This window comes from Nothobranchius furzeri, chromosome 2, assembly GCF_043380555.1.
Source record: "Nothobranchius furzeri strain GRZ-AD chromosome 2, NfurGRZ-RIMD1, whole genome shotgun sequence".
Lineage (NCBI taxonomy): Eukaryota > Metazoa > Chordata > Actinopteri > Cyprinodontiformes > Nothobranchiidae > Nothobranchius > Nothobranchius furzeri.
Window position 1 is genome coordinate 2,893,399 of NC_091742.1, and position 26,567 is coordinate 2,919,965.

At 42.6% G+C, this 26,567-nt stretch overlaps 1 protein-coding gene across 2 annotated transcripts in view; it reads right to left on the bottom strand.

Annotated features, from left to right (window-relative positions):
* Positions 1-26,567, bottom strand: part of akap12b (A kinase (PRKA) anchor protein 12b) — a 42,732-nt gene that overhangs the window by 5,877 nt on the left and 10,288 nt on the right. Inside the window, exon 2 of one of the 2 annotated variants that reach the window (XM_015947222.3) lies at positions 9,982-10,057. In XM_015947222.3, the coding sequence (XP_015802708.3) occupies positions 9,982-10,057 (76 nt within the window). Of the gene's footprint in view, positions 1-1,602; positions 1,784-9,981; positions 10,058-26,567 lie in introns of those variants that run through there. The other variant, XM_015947223.3, reaches the window with a different exon arrangement.

Sequence of the window (26,567 nt, forward strand, 5' to 3'; positions counted from 1 at the left end):
TTTATTTATTTTTGGTTAGAGCCTAGTCTGGTTTCTGACTTATGTTGCATTTAAACCAAACAATACGGACACCCCCCTTACCCCACCCCTCCTCCTTAAATAAAGTCCCCTTGACCTAAATTCCTCCACAGCAGGATGGATGGGGTTCCACCCCCTTCCCAAGGCAGACACACAAATACAAAAACACAATAGCCCCCACAGCCTTGCCTGGCCTCTGAAAATGGGGGGGGGGGGGGGGTGAGGTGGGGGGTTGGGGGGGGGGGCTCCACAGCTCAAAGGTGGTTTGTAATTTGGTTATTTTCCTAAACTAACACATAAAATCCTCACATCCTAGCCCTCAACCAGCCAGTCAAAGCTCATAAATTACACGACTCAGCATTTTAGTGCTCACACCTCTGGGCTGCTTTCATCCAAAGCTCACTGGAGTCATTAGGATGAGTTTGTGGGAGGGTGGGAGTGGTCAGACTGTAAGCGAAGCAGCCGAGCCACATCGCTGTGTACCCACTCGCTCCATAAAACAGGAACCATGCTGATTTAACAGACTACCGGCATCTCCTCCATCTTTTTGATCTCTCCTTCGCGTCCAGCCGCTGGAGCTGATTAGAGAAGAAGTGAAGATGTGGAGGAGTCTAAAAAGTGGGATGAGGGGAGCTGGGTGGGGTGGATGGGGGCAGTTTAGAGGGTGTCACATAGCTCTGACATACTCTCATAAGTGGAATACTTCTCTCTGCTGGAGACAGGCTTGTGTGTGAGAGCGCAGTGAGACACGGCCCTCCCATTGAATATCTGAGCTGCCACCAAAAAAATGATTATTGTAAATCTACGGCGGTCTGCATCCAGGAGGTCAGATGGTGTTTCTGTTGTGGCTGACTGAGTTTAAGGGTACAGACAAGGGTGGTGGGGGGTATAAGGGGGCAGATGGGAGACTGCATTCTTTTAGCAAACTGAATGCAAACCTTTTAATGCAAATCCGAGCTGATTACCATTGCCTGGAAGCTTTAAAACAAAAGAATTCAGTTAAAAAATCAGGGCCCCAATCACCCTCCCCCCCAACGGAGACAAAATCCCCCCCCCCTCATCTCAAAGGTGTGGTCAAAGCATCTTTAGATGTGTTTGTGAAACCTTTGCTCTCAAGCAACCATCTTAAATCTGAAGAGAATCAAATTTGGAATGCAATTAATTCCTCACACCTCCTCGCTGGTTAAATATTCCCACTGGAACATTTAGGATCCCACTTTTGATGAAACACCTCACATGACAGGATAAAAGGTTAAATCAGGACAGGTGGCATCTTTAGGGATACTGTTCCTAATATGAAAAAGTTTGAAAGCTGCTTAAGATTAATAAATAAATACTTTTTTCTGAGCCAAACGTTGTATTTACTCGTTTAATTGACCAAGTTCTCTGTTAAAAACAGGGGAAAAAAGCATTTTACACAAAACAAAACCATCCTCACACACTTGGATGTCCAGGAACCACAAATGTTAGCTAACCACACCCTCAGCACAACAATGCCTGTGGCACTTTCACGAGTGAGTGCACACACAGCTGTGTGATGTTTAGGATATTTCTCATGATAAACATCTCATCTTATTCTCTTACCTGTTAACGTGATTGTTCCAAGCATTGGAAGAAGTCCAACAATCTTATCAAGAAAACAAATAAAGGAATTTCTGTATTTAAGCAGCTAGACGTGTCAACTTCAGGACTGCTTCCTCACTCCAAACCTCCGTCTGATGCGTGACTTGTCTTCCCTCACACTCCCTCACTCTCCTCGGTCAGTCGGCAGAATGAACTGGAAACAGAGCTCCACACACATTTCAACTAACTGACACGCATGTCATGTTGGGGCCACCCCTGCCTCCCTTTTCCTCCCACCTCCCCTGCTTTTCTTCAGCTGTTCTGAATGAACACCTCCCCCATCCCCATCCCCCCTTCCCCTCCTCCCCTCTCTGATCACACTCCCTCATGAAGAGCTCCTCATCCACTGATGGCTGGATACCATCATGAGACCTTTTAGATCCACTCTACAGCAAAATGCTCAAAATTCCCCATATTTAAAGTCCACATGGAGACATTTCCATAAACATTCCTAAAGGAGATGATTTGTAGAATCTCATTTGGGATAGTCTTCCTTCTCCCAGCGGGAAGGCTGATGGAGGTGACTTCCAGATTTTACATGGACACCAAGATCTCAACGCTGTCAAAGATGAATGCAAAACATCTCATTTTAACCTCAGTTTCATCAAAGTTATGATTCCCAAGTCTTAGTAAGCCTCCCATGCATTTGGGAGGGGAGAGAGACGGAATGCAGATAATTCCTCAGGTAAATACAAGCATAATCAGACCTGTCACACTTCCGCATTGTCCTGCAGGAATGTGTAAATTCTGCTGAGAAAGATACCAAACAGGTGATGAAAGCAGCGGCTGAGTATCGTCTGAAAACAGCTCCCATCTCTCTCTCACTCTCTCTCTCTCTCTCTCTCTCTCTCTCTCTCTCTCTCTCTCTCTCTCTCTCTCTCTCTCTCTCTCTCTCTCTCTCTCTCTCTCTCTCTCTCTCTCTCTCTCTCTCTCTCTCTCTCACTCACTCACTCACTCACTCACTCACTCACAAAAAAAAAAGAGTGAGATTTAAGACGGGAGTGGGGGGGGGGGGTGTTTTCATCCACCTTTCCTGACGTAAAAAAGAGATGATTGAGCGAACGCTCCCACTGCAGAGACAAATCCGTGATTTTTGTCGGTGGTCATGTGCATCGTGTTAGGTGTGTTTATCCGTTAAATCTGACCAAAGCGAGGTGAAAAAAAAAGATGGTGTTTTGATGCTCGCATTCTGATTCGAGGGGAAGAAGCTCAAAATCTAATAAGGGATTTTATTTGGAAAAAGTTTTAGTGGATAACAAAATTATTGTTTATAACATTACTCATAAGGACTGGAATCCAGTCTTAGCAACTGGGTCACATGTTCTGGGTCATTGGAATATCATTTTATTCCAGCCGGGCATCAACAAATCTGAGCAAATTTTGTGTGAAAACTCGCGTTTAAGTCATGAAAGATCTGAGTGATCCAGCCCTGTTTTCAGGCGTGAGTGAGACTTCCCATCAACGCGGTGACTCATCTGATCGGTATTCTACTATCTGCCCTGTGCTGCATAACGGCCCTTACAGCTTATTATGCTGAGTGGACAGTGAGTCAGGCTGAGGAGATTTATGATTTCCACTGGGGTCTGCCCACATCTTCCTTTTCTCTTCAAACTTCCGTGACTCAGTCACAATTCCTGGACTTCCAAACGTACTGACAGGTCAAGGGTTCACACAACTTACACTTGATTTTATTTTGAAAATAAAGCGGTTTTGTGGTTGTTTTACAATCAAAAATTTGAAAATCAGCATCCTCTTAACTGGTTGAGGAGACCAAGTATGTTTCCAAGCTTGTTTTCAGGTTAAGTGACACAAATAAGAAGCTCTCACGTCATCTATTCTGCAATAAAGTTTGGTGAAGAACCCAGAACGGAGTTGTCGTGGGTGATGCCCCGCATATCTTTGTAGATCTGAAAACGCGCCGGAGTTCAGGAATGTTTGAGGTGGGGTCTTGAGTGGTCAGGCAGAATGGGGGGAGGCTTTAGTGTTCTGGGTGGAGGGTCTCTATTGTGGAGGCTGAATGACATCACTGGACAGAACAGTGAAGAACTGAACAAAACAACGCTGGAAAGACAGGAGGAAGCTGGAAGAAGGTTGAAGAGAGTGTGAAAGCGCCTCAGATCAAAGAGTTTTACACCGTCGTGTATTTATTTACCGAATCGCCACTTGAACCCTCTTTAATCCCCCTCCTCTACTTTCCCCACAGCGCTCCAAACCCCCACTCCTGCTGCTAATTGTGCGATGGATAAGAATGCCGGACAGGAAATGCAGCCCATTCTTGACATCACCATTTCCTCTTCCTTCTGCCCGTTTCCTCGAGTTACACTCCAGCCTCGTCTGGCTGCCTTTTCTCCCAGAGAACCTACGTGATGTAGCGTGACTGTAGCCGCCATGTTTTTGTTTGTGTTTGCTGTAAAATTATACAAGATCGTGTTTAAATCTCTCAGCATTGAAAGAGAAGCGAAACTTGACTTCTTTTTCATGCAACTCGTCTAAATGTAAGACTCAGCAGCTTTTTTCTGTTTCTAAATAAGAATTATAACATTTGGCTTTAAATCGGGCCTAAAACAGCATTTCTTTCTGTACATCGAGTTTTCCGAGAAACCTGTTGAATTCCTGCCATTCCACACACTGGTTAGCATCATCTCGCCTTCCAGTGGATCTCTTTCCTTTAAAACGTCCCAAAAGAATGGGGCAATTCAACTTGTTTCCATAACAACTTCAGATGTTTTTGGGATTTTCAGTCATGGTGGAAGAAGCCAAACGTCTTGAGTCACCAGCAAGAAAACAGGGACGATTTTGTTTTTCATTGAGCAGATGATAGAAACCTCACCTGGTTCTTATTGTAAAGTTACAGTAACAGCTCTGCTAATGAAGAGGAGGATCAGGAGGGGTCAGCCACATTCGTTCTCTCAGTGCTCCGTGTGCCTGGGGGAGGTTAGGAGCTGACGAGGTAGATTAGGTTCCCTGATGCCAGGAAAGATGAGAGAGCCTGTGGCGACGAGACGGTCCTTCAGGGGAGTGGGAGTGTCCAATTGGGAGTTGTACTTTAGGATCAGAAGAATTGAGGACTATCCTTTAAATAATGCATATTTTTTAATTAGTAGTATGAATGGGGACTTTAATTTGGTGTTTTGACCGAAGAACTAAAGTAAAACTACACTCAAAAAATGAAATGTTGAATTTACTTAACCAAGTTATGTCAACAGAAAACTGCAGGATTGGGCATCTTATTTCCTGATATTCGGACATTTGGCCTCTGACTGGCAAACAGCGACGCAACTCTTCCACTGCCTCCGTTTTCTCTGCAATGTTGGTGTTTGACTCCACAATCAACACAAGCCTGGAGGTGTTCTGCTGCGTGTGGAGTTGATAATGCTAATGGTTAGCTTCTACTAGCCAAAAGGTCTGCTAATTCCCAAACGCTAAAACAACAGCCTTCCTTGTCGTAAGTCAAGATGGGTGAGTCCATGGATGTTAAGTGCCAGTGTGATGTAGATCTGTCAGGATTTTCATCTCCTAGAGCAAAATCCTGAGAGCAAAATTTATTTCCTCGCTGTGCGTTCGTCCTTTCTTACACCTTAATCTAACAGCTGAAATGTCTCCCCAGCCTTCCTTCATGTGATTCATCCCTAAATTAAACAAAGCAGTTGTGTTCATGATCTAAAACATGCAGGAATATGCTGGAAGCAGACTGCAGCGCCAGGTATGTCCCAACCAGCGGTGGATTTAGCCATTTGGGGGCCCAAGGTGAACGCAGACGTGGGGCCCCCTTACACTAAATTTTCGATGCGAAACTCTCCCTTCTCTGACATGAGTTATTTTCACTTTTTATTACTCCTCTTTTTTTCCTGTCTTTCTCTCCCTTTGAGCGATTTCAATATTTGCTCTGCTTCCTTCTTCCTGTCAGTGCTTCTGAGCTTTAGCCTTTCTTTTTTATCTTCTATTTTCCATTTAGGTCTACATTTTCCTCTCTTTAAACATTTTCGATTGTCTTTCCTTTCTGCTTCCTTTGGATGTTTACATAGAAAAACGACGTCACTTTTGGAAGTGAAGATAAAAGCTTTTATGAAGCACGCTGCTTCTTTCTCTTATTGGAGCCACTAGGATAACTCCATTTCATACTTCATGTTTTGACTATCGCTTTGAGTTTGTTACGAACGCTCCCGCCTCTCTTCTCCTTCTTATTTGTGGTCTTAAGGCACTTGGCAAACAACAATTTGGTGCATTACTGCCACCAACTGGATTGGAGTGGAATGACTACTAATCACTTCCTGTTTGTGCATCGCCATCTTAAAGGAATAGTCCATTGTGGCATTAACAGAGGGGTGCCAGCAGTCAGGGCTGGGGGGCCCTCCAACATAAGGGGGCCCCAGGCGGCCACCGACCTATGCCTAATGGTAACCGCCACTGGTCCCAACAGACTGGACCGGAGACTCAGAAGGTGCAAGTGAAAAATGTTGGCTACAGGGGGCGATGAGGCTGGGTGGCCTTTCATTAACCCTGTAAAGTATAAGCACGTTCTGGCTCAAGAAAAGTATTTAAAAATATGATAAAGGTGCACAGTTCTCAATGAACCTCCTCTCTAATATAAATGTGAACATAAAAAATGTTTAAAAGTCTCGATCGACATCAATAACCTGCTAGAGAGACAAAATTCCACTTTTGCAGAAACGCAATTAGGGACAGAACGAAATCACTTGGAGGGCCACAAATGGCCCCAGGGCCACATTTTTGACATACCTGGTTTAGAGGTGGATTCCTAATAGATTTTAATTCTTCCCTTTTGACAAAACAAACATCTCAAGATGCTCAAGGGCTTTTCTTTTCTGTCGTCGTAGACCTCTCCTTTCTGACATCAAGCTATGAATCATCGTCTGTGCACACCTACGGCACTAATCAAGATTAAAACCACTCATTTCAGTGGTGTGAAGACAGTGAGACAAGAGGCAGAACCCAGAGTATCTAAACCAAAGCTGTCCGCCGTAATGAGTGTTGTCAGCTGGAATGTAAAAGCAATGTGGGCACAGATCCAGCGGCGGCAATCTGATGGCTGGGTTGCGTTATGGGCTCGGAGCCTCGCAGGCCGAGATCAGACGCAGCTTAAGTGAAGGGAGAGGTTCTCTTCCACAGGCATGATGAATATTCTGGCAACGCAAGCGTGTCGCATCCCCAGAGCCCAGCTCGAACGAGTCGATCCTGGAATGAAATCACGGCCGCGCGTAAAACACTTCCACATGCCGGTGCAGACAACCTGTAGAGGTTTACTCTGAAATGCTGCCTCAGCTACAAATTCTATAAAGCTTTGTTTGCTAAATGAAACAAATGTGGGTTTGGATCACTTTTATTGGCTGCAAGAAAAGAAAGCTTTTAGCTGCTCAATGAAGTCATAATGAACATCATCTGACACTGATTTAGGAGCTGTGTGACACCCAGTTTAATCCTGGGGAGGGAATAATGTCCAGCTTTCTTGCTAATTAACACCCGAACAGAGTCGGCATTATCCTGCTCTGAAAAAGCTTAGAAATAGTTCTTTTGTGCCATTTTTTGGATGTGTGGTCCATCTCTAAGGGTGCATCAGCGCTCCGGCGAGTAGATTACATCACCTGTGATGTCATTTCCACTGCATGCAGCCACACCCCAGCTTAAACCTTCACACAGAGCCGATAAAACTGGAATAACGTTTTAAAGTTTTGTTTGTGTCTGCAGCTCTGACGATCGTGCACAGATGCATCTTTTATGTATGACGTCTCTGCTCATCTATTTTTACTGGTTCTGGCTCAGACTACATAATCTCTACTTTCATCTAATATTTATTCGGCCCCCCCCCCCCCCCCCCAGTAATCTGTGCTTTAAACTTTACTTCCGTTTATTTTTAAGTCACAGTTAGAAGCTCTCCATTTACCTGTTGATCTACGTTCCTACCTTCACCTTTGGTCGTGAGCTTTAGGTAGTAAACAAAACAATGATAACTATCAGATGGCTGGATGGATGGACTCAACCCAACATTTTAACCATCTCTTCCAACTTCTTCCATCTGATAAACGAAACAGGGCAATAAAAACACGCACCACCAGGCTGTTTAACAGCTTTTATGCAAGAGCATCACTGAACTGAATGCTGCTGCTAGGAGGTCACACTAACAGTAATTCTGCTGAACAATCAGTGCACTACAGCACCGTACATTAAGCTAGCTAACCCTTTTACCTCAACGTGTGACTGTTTACATTTATATTATGTTCACTTTATATTTCAGTTCATAGGTTAGACTTGTCTTATTACCATGTTTACATTATGAGTTTACATTTTTTGCACCTTAAACTGGCTGTGTGTGTGTGTGTGTTTTAGCCTTGTTATTTTAATTTACTTATATTTTACTCCCTCCTTACATGAGCTGTCTTTAGTGAACGCAGTCACTTTGGTTGTACACCTGTGCAATGACAGTAAAGTGATCTTGAATCTTAAAGGTGGACCCAAATCTCACCAGAAACGTGTTTTTCAGGCTGCCGCTTTGGCTGAGTGGCGTTTCATGTCAAGGCCGGCCTTTGAAGCTCTAAACACTCTGGTGCACCTGATAAACGAGGAGATTGTGATTGTGTGTTTGCATTTGTGTCAAGTCTTTTCACGTGAAGCTCGTCTTTTGTTGTTTTTGGTTGTTATCAGAAGGATCCCTCCTCTCTTCCTGTCTCCCATCATGCATTGAAGCCGTTATCAGACAGGTCAAGAGGCAGAGCGGTGCTGGGATGTGAAATATCTCCATATTTGTTACTCTTCTATCTTGTCTCTTTGCTCATTGTGTTGCTCCCTTTCTTTCACTCCCCTGCATACTTTCAGACGGCGGCCTTGTCTTTTGCAACTTCTCATGCACTTTTGTGTCTGCCTTTTGTCTTTATGGTTTGTAAATGGTCTGAGAAGTAAAAAACAAATTATTTTTATTGGTTTGTTTGGAGGCTGCACAGTGGTGCAGTGGTTCGAGCTGTTGCCTTGCAGCAAGAAGGTCCTGGGTTCGCTTCCCGGCCTGGGATCTTTCTGCATGGAGTTTGCATGTCCTCCCTGTGCATGTGTGGGTTCTCTCCGGGTACTCCGGCTTCCTCCCACAGTCCAAAAACATAACTGTTAGGTTGATTGGTCTGTCTAAATTGTCCTTAGGTGTGTGTGTGTGTGTGTGTGTGTGTTTGTCCTGTGTGTCTCTGTGTTGCCCTGCGATGGACTGGCACTCTGTTCAGGGTGTACCCCGCCTGATTGCCCGTTGACCGCTGGAGATAGGCCCCCCCACGACCCTACGTGGACAAGTGGGTTCAGAAAATGGATGGATGGTTTCTTTGGATTTTTTTCACAGGGACACAGAGACAATAAGTCATACACACTCCCGTGACTCGTTGAACTTACGGCAACATCACTGGCCAACTGTACCACCATGCCTTACATCAATTTCAATTCTTTTGGACTAAATGATGAAAATTACACCTTGATTTTCTAAAATCTCAGTTCGCCTTTACTCAATTGCATCTGATCACCTGCATCAACGATTAGCTGCACAAGACCGGAGAAGCAACAATCGCCCTCCACCAGTCCTCCGACTCACCCACTCAGGAGGGTGTCGTGTTACTCAGCGAACAGACACAATCACTTCATTAAAAAGTCTATTAAATAGGTTCTTTGACAGAGTGGTATGTGACATATCTCTGTGTTTTAAGTAGTGTAAGGTTACGCCTGCCCTTGGGCCACAACTTATTATGAAGAGCACAGGTTGCTTTGTGCAGGGCCCAGGTCAAGGCCTGCTAAATATTTAGGGAGGCCATACACACCCCTGCATCTCCTCCAGAATGAGGAAGACAGGTCAGAATCAGGAAAGAACATAAACAAAAGTAGCTTTAACGACAGACGTGTAGCAGAAGATGGACACAGCAGTGGGGTACTAGTTTGAAATAAAGCAGAAATGTAAATGAAAGCAAAATAATTCATCACACAAAAAGTGAGGTCTGTCCAAATCACCTGGAGTTTCAACAACAGCCATATCATGTTTTAAAGAATAAAACGGGAAAAACATGTTGGAATGTGTGACTCAGTGTGTGGCTTTTGAGTGGAAAAGTCCGTGTAGGTGTCCCCAAAGTGTTGACAAATGGATTAGTTCAGGATCAGCTCGGGATCATGCAGAGTCATCTGCAGACGAGGATTCCTCACAGGAACACTAAAACACTCCGAAAGCCGACCCCACACAAATAAACTCCCACCTTCTGGTGCTGCTTAGAAAATCCCAGACACAAACAGGGACAGCTACCAAAGTTAAACACAGTTCAACAAACAAATAAAACAGGAGTGACAGAATATACAGTCACACACCTTCTGCCAGCGTGTTGTCCTCCGAGTGTCCGTTCAGACTGGTCAAACTGGAGATCTGTCCGTTTTTCTCTAAAGGCTGCAACAAGAAAAGAGGAGTCATGGACAGACCTAAAGGTGGACTTAACAATTCAGAAGCACTGTTTTTAGATAGAAACAGTTTGTTTTGTAATTTTTGAAAAACTTTTGTTTAACCAGGCAAAAACTGATTAAGAAATTGTTTTTATTTACAACTGTGGCCTGGCAAAAGACAGAGTATTGTCTAACGAGACCCCCTGTTCCAGAGGCTTTCCATCCAGGATACCAATATATGGTGAAGTACATGCCCCCTTTTTTTACCCAACCACATAACTTTAGTTTTGGATACATTTAACTTAAGATGCCAACTGGATAAAGCATTTTGGATACCAATCCCTGCTGAAAAAATCAGCATATAGCAGCATATGTTGTATTTTAGTGCTGACTTAGCTGGTGGTCCAGGATGCGACGCTGGTCCAGAATGCTGGTCCAGCATTGAATCACCAGCATTTCGGCATCCAAAACACAACATATGCTGGTATTTTTCCACAAGGTAAAACTAACTTGAAGGTTTTGAGAGACTATGTCTGTCAGTAGACCAATAGAATATAGGATTGTGTCATCAGCATAAAGGTGGACTCTTGAATCTACAACTGAAGTTTCTAAGTTATTATTGTAAATGAAGAAAAGTTTTGGACCAAGTATTGACCCTTGTGGAACACCTTTGGAGAGTGGTAGAGACTGGAATAGCAATTGCTTTGACTTACCAGACTGCACTCTTTTCAATAAATTGTTTGAGAACCACAACAAGTCCCACCAGAAACACCAATACTGCCAACTCAGTCAATAAGAAATGTGTGGTTCACATTGTCAAAGCCCTTGGCCAAATAAATAAAAACAAATAATGATTAGCTAACATCTTATCTTAACTTCACACAAAAACAGTAAGAGTAGGATTAACATTGGCTAGCGTCTTAGCTTAGCTTAGCTTCATACACAAACTGTAAAAGCAGGACTTTGTTTCCATTGTCACCAGTTGGCCTTCTGTTGCTGCATTAAGGATGTTTTTACACATTGTTCTATTTCACATAAAAAGTCATTTCTGACCTTTTTAGCTGCTCAGACTTTTGATGCAGACTAACGTTTGTTTAAATTGTTTAACAAAAGCATAATGTCAACACAAACATCCCCAGTGAGCATTTAATTATTACTTGTATCCATTTAGTACTGATGTTTGGTCTAATTACGGTGATGTTTTTGGATTAAAATTAAATTCTGAAGATTAACTGAACTTTGTGTTACACAACCCATTGGATTAATAATGAAATCCCAATTTTGGGAATCGCTGGTGTAAAATAACAAATGGGAATAACTTAATAATCAGCCATTCTGTGGTCTTTGAGCGCTCATCCACCAATAACATATTTGTTTTCATCTAACTGAAATTTGGCTAATCCTTAGGTGTGTGTGTGCATGATTGTTTGTCCTGTGTGTCTCTGTGTTGCACTGCGATGGACTGGCTCTCTGTCCAGGGTGTACCCCGCCTGATTGCCCACTGACCGCTGGAGATAGCCCCCCCCACCCACCGGCGACCCTACGTGGACTAAGCGGGTTCAGACAATGGATGGATGGATGAAATTTGGCTAAAGCAACAGTTCAGTGATGACCTTTTATTAAAGCATCAAGATATAATTTCTTACGTCTTCACAAAATGACAACTCTGTCTGCAAAATATGATATCAGAGCACGCGGTCACAAGTTCCAGTTTCTTATTCAAGACTGAGCAAACATCCACAAGCTGTGGCACCCCCTTTTAATGGACTCTCCACTCAACACTGTCACATAGAAACCAATCACAAAAATACTATTTTTACTGCGCTGCCTGTTTAATCTGTCTGTGGATTAAAACGTAAAAACAATAAATCACAGTTTTATTCTCAACCTCTTGCTCCATTACCCGAGCAAACAGCTTTTCAGACCACCCAGAACATTTCTTGTATCTCCCATAAAACCACAAACTGTCTCTATGTCTGTTGGATTAAACAAACAATACCCAACAAGTTTATTAGTTACCTTTTTGAAGTGTAAGAAGGATAATTAACAAATTTGGTGATAAAATATTCAGAGCTTTGCTGTTTTAAATTACAATGCATTATTTATTTGAATGATGTTGATGAGAATTTCAGCACATTGTTTATATAGCACACCAAACTAACTGACCTGAGCTATTGCTAACTTGTGTTAGGACCCTCGTAAAAGCTCCCAGTTGCTCAGTTTGTTAATGAGTAAACAACTCCAGCCCTGGATCAGCTCTTTCTATCAGAGGATCTGGAAGCTGACAGGTCTGTTCTGGTGCAGACCAGCTCTGACTGACAGCAGGACAATAGCAGGCAGCTTGGAGCCTTTGTGTGTCTCATCCAGGGAGGGAGGCAAACTGGGCCTCCCCACCAAGGTGCTAATATAACTGATGGACAAGTTGGGCTGCACTCCAAGCATCTTAGGCCAGATTAGAAAAATGACACCACAGTCTGCATATACAGCAGGGATGAGGAGTGAAATAAAAGAAAATGGGAGCAGAGCAAACTAAAGAGGAGGTAATTCAATCATCAGATGATTGTTTGGTAGTGTGAGAGCTCGTTGAATAAGAGAAACTGCTGCGAAAAATCAGGTAAAAAAGTTAAAACATTTAAAATGCAATGTGTCAAATGGAAATATCTTATTTACGTCAGCATTTGGATTAAAGCAATGCATTAATCACCAAAAGGGATTATGCTTTCTGATTTGCTGTGGAATTTCGTTAATATTTGATGAGCAAACTGTTGTTCTGAAGCCATGTCAGTCTTCCTGTCACATTGATCAAGAATACTTAAGAGCAAGTCACCCCAGATCAACTTTTTTTTCTGATAAACTATATAAATGCGTGTCTAATCGTGCTGCAGACACGCATAGTCAATGGTTTTGCACTTTAGTGCATTTTAGTTAAAATTTAAATTTTCTGCCTAAAACTGTCAGAGTTGTGCCGTTGTCAGGTAAAAACTCTGCACTGCATTTGGATTTAAATCTGCCGTCGCTATTGGCTAAGAGGTACCCTAGAACATTAGCTGGTACCATATGTCACAATGTCGTTGTGAGCCTGTGTGTGTGTGTATTTGTTAGCAGCTCTGCCCCCTCAGTCTGCTAGACAACAGCATTTGTTGCATTTTTCAAACAGGAAGTGGGAGCGGAGTAATACTCTGGTAGGGGGTGACTTGCTCTTTAAACCTGAGTAGTCAATAGACAAGGCCGTTTACCTGTGCATTTGCAAAATCACAATAATTCCCAGCCAGCAATGCATTGGTGGGCCTCATATGGCTATATATATATATATATATATATATATATATATATATATATATATATATATATATATATATATATATAGAGAGAGAGAGAGAGAGAGAGAGAGAGAGAGAGAGAGAGAGAGAGAACTAATGGCTTCCTATTACTGGCTTTGTGTGTCCGCAAACTTAATGTATCCATTTCAAGGTGTCTGGTGTTACTGTTGAACACATCAATACTTTAGTGAAAACAGTTTAACAAAATAAACTACGCTGAAAAGCACAACTTAGTGAAGTTGAAATTTCAGCATTGATTGGATTTGCAAAAGCTAAACTAAAATCAACATTGATTCGATGATGTTAAGCATGACGTTGGAATGCCGGTGCTATTTCAGCACTGATTAGATTTGCAAAATCTTAACAAAATTCAACAGTTATCCAACACTGGCACCTGACGTTGACTCAATGTTAAAATTCCTGCTGGGATGTGGATGGCAACAGCGTTTGTTCATGGTTTCCACGGTGGTCCCATAAGGATTTGCCCACACAGATTTCCACAAGCTTACGTATGAGTCAAACCATCTGGGTCCCTCTGAGAACCCGTGTAGGGACCGTTTCAATCTATGTGGGCAAACCCCTGTGGGGAAACCTCAGACAAACCCTGTTGGCACCCATTTGGTTTGCCAACAATATGGACCAACATATGGGGCCCACCTATGCATGCTGGATGGCAAGTTTCCACAACTATCTACTACTGAGTAGGTTGTTTTTCATCATTTCAGTATTAGAATCTGCTAAAAACTACTTTTGCTTCAAATGTACTCAAAACACACAATTAATTTTGATACAAATGTTTTCTTTCAGTTAAAAATCATGATTAAACCATACTGAATCACTGTCTATAGTTAATTAATTATCAAATACAAAGGAAAACTTGGTTTTAAACTGGACCTTCAGGTGAAAATGAAATTTCTCTTGAATTTAGCAAGTTTTTTTCTAATCTATAAGCACAAAAAAAAATCTCAAATGTTTTCCTCCTTATTGCAGCCCAGTGATCTCAGCTGGATCGAAACAGCGTCAAATTCAGATCTGTCAGACTTGTTTGACTCAAAGTGGTCGTGACTGGTTGTAGATGTAATCAGACCATGCACCTAATTTATTGTGCATGCCAGATGGCCACACCCATATGGAAATCCTTATTGTGAAGTCAAGAAAGCCCCAATCCACCCGGGAATGTGATACCTCTGTAAAAGCATCCCACATGCTGCCTTGGCTAACTTACAAAACCAAAAGAGAAAATGAGGCAAAGCATTCCTTCACCTGTCGAAAAGTGGAAAATGTGCTGACAAAAAATAAAAAATACTGATGGCTTAGATAATCGGAGCCATCAGCTGACCTCCAGACCTGCAGCGACCCCACGCACGTCATCTCACATGACTGTCATTCCTGACATTCCCAGTTCACTTAACTGAAATTCCCAATGAACCACCAACACCTGACCCCTACCCACCCACACTTAGAGAGACCGTCACCAAATTGTTGGGATCATCAGGGTTTGTTTTGGATTAACTCTACCTTTGAAGCTTTTTGCTGTAGAAAATAAAGAAAATTCAAATTTTCATTGTACTCAAGATAACATTATTCTGTGACAACAGCAACCACAGATAATCTGTCTTTCCAAACAGGCCTCAACTATGCCTCTAATCCAAGAACAACTTCCATTTAAATTTGGGTTTATTTTTTTAAAGTGAGGCCTAGTCCACACGTAGCCGGGTTTTTAAAAAAACGAATATCCGCCCCTCCAAAAACTTGCATCCACACCACCTCGTTTAAAAAAAAACAAACTCTGTCCACACGTAACCGGATAAATACGTTGTTAAGGACATGCCAGACCAGTAGGCGGCAGTACTTCCCCCGTTCTTAACCTCGTCCTTCGTCTGTGGTCTTCCGCAAGGAGCAGTAATTCCGCTTGCAAAAACAAACAAGCAAAAAGTGCTTGGACAATTGATAAAGCGAGCGCAGCTCTGAGGGCTTCCATGATGCCGGCTAGTGTAAACACAGGTCGCACACGTGATGTCAGCATTTTTTTGTCGCGGAAAGTGACGTTGCGGACCTTAAAACTCCGGTTTTGTCTGTCCACACGCAGACACCCAAAACGGAGAAAACGCAGATCTTCACTTTGGCCGGAGTTTTTAAAAAGATCCGTTTTCGTGTGAAAAAACTCCGTTTTCGTGTGGATGACAGGCCCAAATGTAGAAAAATATCTGTTTTGGCAGATCCCCGGCTACGTGTGGACAGGGCCTCAGGTGAATATGGCAAGAATCACGGGGGGTTAAAGTGAACGTTTTTTAAACTTCAAGCTAGAGCTTTAACGTTGATCTCAGTGATTGTTGAGTCAGAAACTTGACCAGTTTCTTACCTGACACCACCTTGCAGCCCTCTGCTGACAAAAAAAACATGATTGTTAGTTTTGTGGAGCGGGCGGTTAGCATTATCAGTTCACCAATCGTTAATAAAAAGCACAAGAAGAAGAAAAAGTCTGCTGTTTTTTGTCTGCATCGTGGTGGAGCCTGGAAGTAAAAGTAAGAGAGTTATGTTTTTGGAGGGAAAGTAAATAGCTGAAATCAGAGTGAGGATCGGTTTGAGAGGAATAAAGAAGGGTACAAAATCACGGACTTGTAAGTAATATTTTTTGTCCAACAGTGTGGATCTTTTTACGTCGTGGTTTATTTTAGTGTTAATTGGCTCTTGTTAGTGTTAGCTCGTTGTTAGCGATAGCCACAGCAGGGTTGTTTACGACAGTTGTTATTCCACTTTCAACCAGTAGGGTGGTGGAACAGGAAACTGCTCACTGTTACCTTAAACTGCAACCATAACATTTAAACATAACATTTTATTATCCCTCCCACTGTCTTTATGGGTGACCCCGCGAGGAAAGTTGACCATTGAGCAGGATTGATGGTTTATCCCTTGGGTCCATGTGGCAGGGGTGAGGAGTGAGCACCACCTCACCCTCCGCCACGCGGACCTCAAGGGATAAACCATCAATCCTGCTAAATGGTCAACTTTCCTCGCGGGGTTACCCATAAAGACAGTGGGAGGGTTAAATCTAAATGGGATATGACTCAGTAACACAGAACTATGCTAGGATAAAATATGGTAAATTAGAACATTTACCCATTCATCCATTTTTTTCTGCTTATCCGTAGTCGGGTCACGGGGGAAGCAGCCTAAGAGGCCCAGACTTCCCTCTCCCCAGCCACTTGGGCCAGCTCTTCTGGGGGAATCCCAAGGTGTTCCCTGGCCAGGTGAGAGATATAAGCTTGGTTTATGCTTGACGCATTCACATTCCGCTTGGTGATGCGGCTCGCAGATGGAACGCGCTTCACAACTCGCAGTGTTTATGGTTCATGCGTCTTGTTTCTGCAGTGAGCCAATATTCTCCCAAACTGTAGGGGGCAGCATGGAGCTCTACGGCATGCATCCAACACTACACCATAGTAGAAGTAGAAATTACTGTTGTTTACAACATGGCATTTCAGCATTTTTAACAGCGTCCTCGTCTTTTCCAACAGTGTGAGCTATTTCTCTCCAAGAATTAACAACATGTTGATCACGGTGATCTTTGAGAGCTGAATCATGCAAATGTCTATATTTACGAACCTCTGCCATACTAGTTCTTGCCGATCTGCCATGTTTTTCCGCGTCCGACCGTCTGCGTAGTTAGAAAATTTCCTAGGTGCGCGGTGCGGAAATTTTGGGCCGTGCGGAGACGCGGTGGAGGGGTGTGGTTGTAAAAATGACACAATTTCGCCGTGCGGACCTCGCGTCAAGCATAAACTGACCTATAGACTCTCCGGCATGTCCTGGGTGTCCCTTTAGGTCTCCTCCCGGTTGGACGTGCCCAGACAACCTCATAAGGAAGGTGTCTATGAGGCATCTTAATCAGATGCCCGAACCACCTCAAGTGGCTCCTCTCGATGTGGAGGAGCAGCAGGTCTACTCTGAGCCCCTCCCGAATGATCAAGCTTCCCCCCCGTCTCTAAGGGCGAGCCCAGCCACTCTGCGGATTAAACTCATTTCGGCTGCTTGTATCCGCAGTCTCTTTCTTTCAGTCACTACCCAAAGCTCGTGACCATAGGTGAGGGTAGGAACGTAGATCGACTGGTAAATCAAGAGCTTCGCCTTCCACCTCTCCACCACAACAGACCGGTACAACGCCCACATCACTGCAGACACAGCACCAATCCGCCTATCGATCTCACGCTCCAGCTTTCCCTCACTCGTGAACAACACCCTGAGGTACTTAATTAGAACATTATGTAAGTAAAAATGATGAAGGAACAATTCATTATTCTGAGGCAGAGCTAAGATTTTTCTGAGTATGGGGCCATCAAGGGGCCACAATATTTATAGTGGGGTTAAGTATTAATAAGTGAAAGGGTTGACAAGTTTTGCACTGCTCATGCCATTCAGCATTCTTTTAAATAAATGTTGAACTATCACTGCCAGTTGAGCATTTTTCTTGTCTAACTCGTCTCCGTTGTCTGCCACAAAGACCTAGCGACGGAATTTTTCCTAAAAAACGTGAAGAGGGAAATAAAAAACATCAGATAGTTCCCTTTTCTTTAATCATCACTGTGATGCGATCAGAACACATTTACGTTTTTGTTCCTTTTAAAGCCTTTTCAGCTCTTTGTTTTGGTCCCGTCTCAGAGTAAAACAAGAAACTCTCCCAGAGAACAATTTAACCCCACTTCTTTCTTTGCCGGAGCGTCTTTAACTTACCGTTAAGTGTTTACATCCATTAGGCTCTCAGCGCTGTCAGCCCCCAGGTCTGCCGATAAGTACGAGTCAAAGTTGAGACACATAAATAAATCCTCTGGTGGATTATTCAGCTGAAAGTGGGCAATTAGTGTGATTGGCAGACATGTTTTACTTTAAAAACTATGTAGAGTGGTCATATTGTGCCTTTTGGGGGAATTCCCATTTAGTTTTCTGGGGGAAGTAAAGAGTCTAGAGAGTTAAGGAGCCCAAAATGCACAAGACTCTTGAACTTTTCTTGAATTGTCTAATTACAATATATTTGCATAAAATGCCCGATAAAAAAGTGATAAAAGATCTGCAGCAATAATGAGAGAAAAATCTGGTTTTTGTCCAATTCCCCTTCTGGTCTGCCTGTAGTGTCGGTGAAAAATCTCCAGAACCACTCAGGAAAGTTTAACAAAATTCTCAGAAATGTTCAAAAACAACTAATTACCTTTTGGAGACAAGCATATTCAAGATGGCCATCATAGCTAAACAAACCTAACAAGTAAAACCAGCTAAAACCCAATTTTACAGAATCGTACATAATAAACACCAAGCAGGAGCAGATTGCATAATCTGATGTGCAACTTTAAAAGGTCCATTCTTCATTATTCAAGGTATTGAACACTCATTTAATCAATACTTTTGCAGTGGCCTCTGGTAGGAATGAATGCCTTGTAAGTCGAACTTGGGGGAAAAAAGCCCAAATGTGGAGGAGAAAGTAGCTTCAGACGACAGGTTTTGGACTCTTATTTCCTGATTTTTGGGCATCAGAGTCAGATTGGCCACAACAATGGGACTCTACCACTGACTTGCAACGTTTATTTCTTATCTCCACTAAGAAAACAAGCCTGGAGGAGTTCTTTAAACATCTTTGGTGTGTTCTTGCTGCATTTAGTTTCAAATTCCATCTAAGCAGAAAGCAAAATAAAGAAATCAGCCATAACAGATTACTGCACAAGAGAAAACCATGTAATGGACTGGGACAGCACAAGGATCATAAACACCGAACAACAGAAATACAAAATTTGGATAAAAGAAGCTATAGAGATAAGGAGACGTGGATGTGGGACCATGAACAGGGTTAGTGGGGTCTACGCGTGGGACTGCATCATCAGAGAGGGGAGAGCGAGCAGCAGAGAGCGACAGCGTCCTCTGCTGCCCGCGGATAAACGAAGGAAGTGACGTCACCATCGGCGTCCGCTCTGAGGATGTTTGCAGCCGCAAACAAAACATTGCAGGTAATTAAACCTTTTCTGTGTTTTAAAATGAACTGAAAGATGGAATCTGGAGGAGTTCTGCTGTGTGGTGGAGTTGCTAATGCTAACAGTTAGCTTCGACCAGCTGAGACGTTCTCTGATGTTTCCTAGATGCTAAACCAACAGCAGCCTTCCCCGTGGTGAGTCAAGATGGGTGAATCCATGAATATTAAGTGACAGTGACGTAAATCTGTCAGGCTTTTTCAAATTCTAGCATTTCACCGTCTATTTTCTATCACAAGCTAATGCAGGAGATAGGTGTAGGAGACTATTTTCATGTTCAGGATGCATGAAAAACTCAGAGCGACTGATTATAATCAGAAATATTCATTTAAAATGTTTTGTCAGTGTTACACACATTTTAAAATGTAGTTTTAAAACATCTTAATGAAACTGAAAGCATCCTTGAGGAAGTGCATCTCACCCACTGTGTGCCAAAGTTTACCTCTCAAATCATCACAACCTCACACAGAAAACATCTGCATGCGATGAGATTTGATCAGAAATAAGAGACCGGATATTTCAGCCGTCCTGTCCCGAGGTGAAAAGTTACTTAAACAGGACATAACAAGCTCGAAGACTTTAAGCTGCATACCATTTTTATTTTATTTTCTGTGACAGCAAACCTCCTGACCTCTGACCTCTATGAGTGACGTTTGGGGGTTTCTGGGAGAGCGGAAAGAGGTGAGATAGAGAAGGAGCCCAACATGTGAAGATATTTTCATTATTATGTTGCTTTCTCCTCGAGCTCTCCATCATGTCCATCTGGACACCCCCCCCCCCCCACCTCAGCTAGTCTATTATCCCTGACCCGAACATTCACTACATACCAAAGATCAAAGCTAGAAACGACCCTTGGAGAACACACACCGTTTCCTCAACCCGTCTCAGGTGCTCAAACTCAGACTACCTGTCCAGGTGTGTGAGAACATTATTCTGTACAAAATCAGTGCATTACAAGAAAAAATAGGGCTAAACTTTGGCTAATTTTTAAGGCTGAACCCTACATTTTCACAAAGAAGAGACTGAACCCCTAATATTTCAAACTAACTCACAAACTCTCTGGTAATAATCTACGTTCCAGTGCATTATGTTTGCTTTAATCCACAGAAATCCTAATGAATTAATATGTGGAAAAGGCATTTAGGATTTTTGTTTGCTTACATTAAAAAAAATCTGCAACCACTGGTGGTCGAGTGGCATTTTGCAGAGCTCAACGTCACAGTAGCACATTTTAACCACAAGTTTGAATTAAAAGTCAAGGAGTTTGGTTTATTCTAAGAAATCCTGTTTTATTCTGAGGCATTTGGGAACCTGTTTCTTATTCCACATCTACAAAATCTAAATATTCAATAACTTTTTCTTCTTATCTTGGAGTTTCCATTTCTGCTCCATATTCAGTGTTTAGGCAGTTAATCTGTGGGTTCCTGGTTTAAAGTTTTAAATTTAGAGGAACATGTGACTAACTCTGGGGCCTAAGAATATGTTGTTAATACCCCTCCTCGCCCAAAAAGAAGGACAATGCAATATTTTAGGTAAAGCCCATTAAGTTAGTATCATCATTTTTTATTTGCGTTTAAATGTTCAAAAGGTCAAAAACACAAACATTTTGCAGCTGCTGGACAAAAACATTATATCTCCATGCATATAACTTTTCAGGAAATTATAAAATAAAATAAAAATTGGTGAACCATTTAGTTGATTCAAGAGAAACAATAAAGAAATGGGTGACACACACACACACACACACACACACACACACACACACACACACACACTTTTCGTCAGTGCCCTGCTTCCACTGAGGTAGGCATTAGGGAAAACATTTTTAAAAGCCTACAGCTGATCAAACAAATCATTATAATGCAATTAAAACTGCGTTTAAAGAGCGATGATCACCTTGATGATGTATTCAGACAGCAAGCATGATATTAGAAGGGTCAAATTAAACTTATTTTATTTTATGATTAGCATTTGACCTTTTTGGGTGGTTTTTTCCACCATAATGTGATCAGATCATTAATTCAACAAACAACAAGTGTGTATTCTGTGTGCTGATCTTTATACGATGCACAGAACCACCAAAACTGTTTACGGACCTTGGTTCTACATCATGTATCATTCTTTTTTATGAATGCAGTAATCAGTACCTTGGACTAATTACTGCATTTGAGAATTGTTTCCTGTTCATATTAGACTCACCCGTGCTTTACTGCAATAACAAGATTTCATTAGGAGACGGCAGATTTTGCATGACTAGACAATCTAAATGTCGCGTTATTTTTAGATCTACAGTACAAGTTTAACGAGTCGTGCAGAACAGGGCTCAAAGCAAGTTATGAAAGATCTGCAGCAGCTTGTTAGATATGAAACATTACTGAGAGTGGACCATGCTGCTGCACACTCTTGGTTAATTTTCATTTAAATAATATGAAATATTTTAAAAGGAGCTTGATCTGCTTTTTGTCTTGGTGCTGACAGCGGCTCTCGTCCATCTGCGTGATGGTCAGCCGTGTTTAATTTCCGGTCCACAAATGTCCCATGAGAAGATAAAAAAATTGATTAATTAAAGGAGAAGGGGATAAAAATAAAGCTTCAGCCCTCTTCATGTCTTTGTGTCACACTTCATATTTGGGTCAGCATTAAAGTGATTAAACAAAAACAACCCAGTGTCCGCAGAGCTCCTCAGACTTCCCCGTTTCCATTTTGGATGTTCAGATCAAACCCGTCTGTCCTTGTCTGCCTACATCACTTTAACCCTGAGTGTCCTCACAAGTTGTGTGTTGCTCATACTGAGCCAAACAACAACAACAACAGTCTGTGCAATAAAAAAGACCCCCCTAAGACCTGATCATAATCAGGCCACTTTGGCCAGGGTTTGGCCCCTGGGACGGCTGCTTTAACTGGGTCAAAATAACAAATCCAGGCTCTCTGCTGACCCCTCTGTCATGAAACTCTAAATATCTCTGAGCTCTGATAAGCATCTGAGCTCCAGAGTCTTTATGTGAGAGGAGAAGATGGCCGGAGAGTCGCAGAACAGACGCCAGAAAAACATGGATTTAATTAGCGAGACACTTAAACCCGACTTTGTTATTTTATGGCTTTGGACCTCAAATTACTCTTAAATTATTGCCCTATTAATGAGTGTATGTTTCATCCAAGTTCCGGAACAAAAACAACACTCAGGGTCAAACGTGTCACTCGAGGGCTTCATGAATTTTGACTAAACCTGGGGAGGAACGGTGTCCAGTGTCACAGATGTGAGCGATCTACTACTTGGGGATCTAGGAATGTATTTTAAGTTTTGGACATAAATAGAACCACATCTCTACTGAAAAGCAAAATTGAGCTATGAGACAAAATGGACCTACTTTTAAACGATCAACCTAAATCCTGTGCAAACTCTTAAAACACAGACCAGATAGCATCAAAATGATCCCATTTCTGCATTTTTCATACATCATGTCAGGTTTAAATTCTTCATGGAAAGATTTTAACAGACAGTTCCCCCCCCCCCCCCCCCCCAATGTCCTGTCTGGCTGTGAAGCAAGCAGAATTGAATGCTGGTGACAAGCCTTACAGATTTACTCTCAGGTGGAGCATCAAAGCGTCTGCTTTTTATGTCACGCCTGATACTTAAAACTTTATTGTTATTGTTTTTGAATGCTTTGTAATTCTGACCAGACACGGAGTCAGAGGTGAAAGAGAAAGGAAGAGACAAAAGATGGGGGGGGTTCCACAAAAATAAACAATAATGAAGAGTCTGCTTCTAGACCTGCAGAAAAAGAAAGAGCAAAAAAATGGGACACACAACAATACATCAGGAGCAAGCTATCACTGCATCAGCCTGATGAAGAAATATAAAATCAACATCGTTTAACTGAACAATCACACGATAATAAATCACAGTGCATTTAGTGCCAACCACAGCCTTAAGACATGTGTTGAACGTGCCCAAGTCCATACTTTTGAGAGCACCATGTGAGCACCTGTGTGTGTACACGCGCTTGTTTATGTAAGGTTTCTCTATAGGAGCGTCCAATAGAGAGTGTGAGGGACCACAGATCCGCCCCCCCAAAGATGTGCAGGAGACGGGGGGGAGCTCCAAGTCCCAGAGATCCAGGCGCTGCCCCAGAACACAGGAACCCCAAGGAAACTGCAACCAGAAAAGCCCCTGCCCCCCTCGAGAGGCGCAGTGGATCACCCCGGGGGGCCACAACCAGCAGCCGGCAGAGTCCCGGGAGATATCAGCGGCAAGCCCACAGGCCCGCCCGCAGCCTCCCACCCCCTAGCCGGCCGAGCCTGGGACCCAGCGACCCGGGACCCAGGGGCGACCACCCCCACCGGGGACCCAGCAGAGCCCAGGGACCCAGACCCCACCAGACAGCAACCGATCAGGCAGACTGATTGATCAGGCAGACGCTAAAAATCTTAAACCCCCTGACCCGGGAGCCACGAACACTCAGGCAGACCAAGGCACCACACCCCACACCAGGTGTGGCAGAGAGAGGGGAGACGAAGATCAATAACATCAAAAGAAGTCCCAGGAGAAGGGAGGAGTCAAAGGCTCCACCTGACATATACAGTCATATTCAAACATAGTCACACACTCCCTCCCTCATGCTCACACATGCACATACAACCTAAGACTTACAAAAATGCACGCCGGACACCCACTCATGCTCCCCATACACACCCTATTCACTCTGGTCCCGGTACTGCTGCACATGGGGTACAACCATTACCGGTTCCCAGAGTTCGACCCTTAACAGTTTTTAAATTTATTATTATTTGAGGATCAGCCCCTCCAAATCTGACACCATGGTTCTCGACCTGATAAGGGTGGCTTGCCAACTCCGGGTCGGGAGAGAGGTCCTATCTCAAGTGGAGGAGTTTAAGCATCTCGGGGTCTTGTTCACGAGTGAGGGTAGGAGGGATCGGGAGATCGACAGGCGGATTGGTTAAGCGTCTGCAGTGATGCGGACGCTGAGCCGATCTGTCGTGGTGAAGAGGGAGCTGAGCCAGAAAGCCAGGCTCTCGATTTACCGGTCGATCTACGTCCCAATCCTCACCTATGGTCAGGAGCTTTGGGTAATGACCGAAAGAACGAGATCGCGAATACAAGCGTCCGAAATGAGTTTCCTCCGTAGGGTGGCCGGGCTCAGCCTTAGAGGTAGGGTGAGGAGCTCGGACATTTGGGAGTGACTCGGAGTAGAACCACTGCTCCTCCGGATCGAAAGGAGCCAGTTGAGGTGGTTTGGGCATCTGGTCAGGATGCCTCCTGGACGCCTCCCTGGGGAGGTGTTTCGGGCATGTCCTGCTGGCAGGAGGCCCCCGGGTCGACCCAGGACACGTTGGAGAGGTTACATCTCCAATCTGGTCCGGGAACGCCTTGGGGTCCTGCCGGAGGAGCTGGTGGAGGTGGCCGGGGAGAGGACGGTCTGGAGCTCCCTAGTTGGGATGCTGCCCCCGCAACCTGGACCCGGATAAGCGGAGGAAGACAAGTTTTTAAATTTAGTTAAGTTTTCTGACATTTAGTGGCCTTTTTGGACACATGTAAAATCCTCCCCTACCAGCATGTTTACATTACACATCATTTCAAAATGTTAAATTTAAATCTAAATGTTAAACATCAATCTAGATGTAGAATCTAAATCTAAATGATATATCTAAGTCTAAATGTTAATCTAAATGTTCAGTTTAAACCTAAATGTTAAATCTAAATGTTAAATGTCAATCTATGAGGAGCGCTGTAAAGACACTGACGCCTGTCAGTGGCTCAATGCAATTTGCTAGGTTTCTTACGCAGGAAAGTTTTTACTGATTGGCTTAATGAACTGACCTGTGTTGGAATGTTTACTTTGTGAAGTACCTTGAGACGACTATTGTTGCGATTCGGCGCTATATAAATAAACTTAATTAAATTGAATCTACATGTTAAACCTAAATCTAAAAGTTAAACCCAAATCAAAATGTTAAATACATCTAAATGTTAAATGTCAATCTAAATATTGAACCCAATCGAAATGTTAAATCTGGATGAGTAAGATGTGTAAACTAATGTTAAACTAGGGCTGGGTGATATGACGATTTTAGACCGTTTTACGATCTACACATCTGACGGTCTGTCATTTTTGAGAGACCTTTTTATCACGATTCACAGCTCTGTGTTAAACTTAATTTTAAATGTTAAATCTACATATTAAATCTAAATCTTAATGTTGAATCTAAATGTTGAACTTAAATCTAAAGGTTAAATCAAAAAAATAAATATAAAAGTTAAATATAAATATAAAATTTTTATCTAAATCTAAATGTTGGATCTAAATTTAAAGTTAACATTAGATAAAAATATGTGAAATGTAAATATGCTGGTATATGATATTTAGGTAATTTCCATTTTAAATAGAACTGGTGGTGGTTGGAGGGACCATGTTCGGCAGCTTCACCTTCACAGACTGATCACGGACAATTTTTATCTTTGGGGTCCCATATTTCCAGGGATTCTAAATCCGATAAACACAGTAACAAATAGATGTTGGCAAGAAAAACATCTGCAAAAGGTTTCCAATTTTCCTGCCAGAAACATTTACAAGCCCTGCTCTTAACATAAAATATTTACTAAATGATTTGTTTAAACCAAAAAGCTGTAAAACACAATTGTGGAGCTGAAACCTAAAAAGAGGAAGCAGTGATCAGCTGTTTTACTGAGCTGTGGATCTGTAGTTCTGCTGATGCAGCATTAGTGGGTGTCACCCAAAAGTCTAAAAGTCCCAACAGCATTTGTTGCACTTTGCTAAGTCAGGTTTATTCCAGAAACAGCTGTTATTTCTAGTTTTATGTCACAACACAAACGATAAAGTTACAGAGATACACTATGATTTATTTACAATAGAAATAGCTCAAGTTTCAGATGCTGAATCCATCTAAAATAAGAAATATAGGTGTTTTATAAATTCAGTCTCAAATGCCCACCAAGTGTTAGAAAGTGAGTTTTTGAAAAAAGGCAGTCTGATATATGCAAATGAGTTTTGACATGAAACAATTAAAGTTGCAATGAAAAATGAAATGAAAATAAAGAAGACTAAAGTTGCTTAAAGGTGTGGATCACAGATTTTTTTTAAATTATTATTATTTCTGATTATGTTCAGTCACTGAGTTTTTCACTGTTATTTCAGTGAGACTC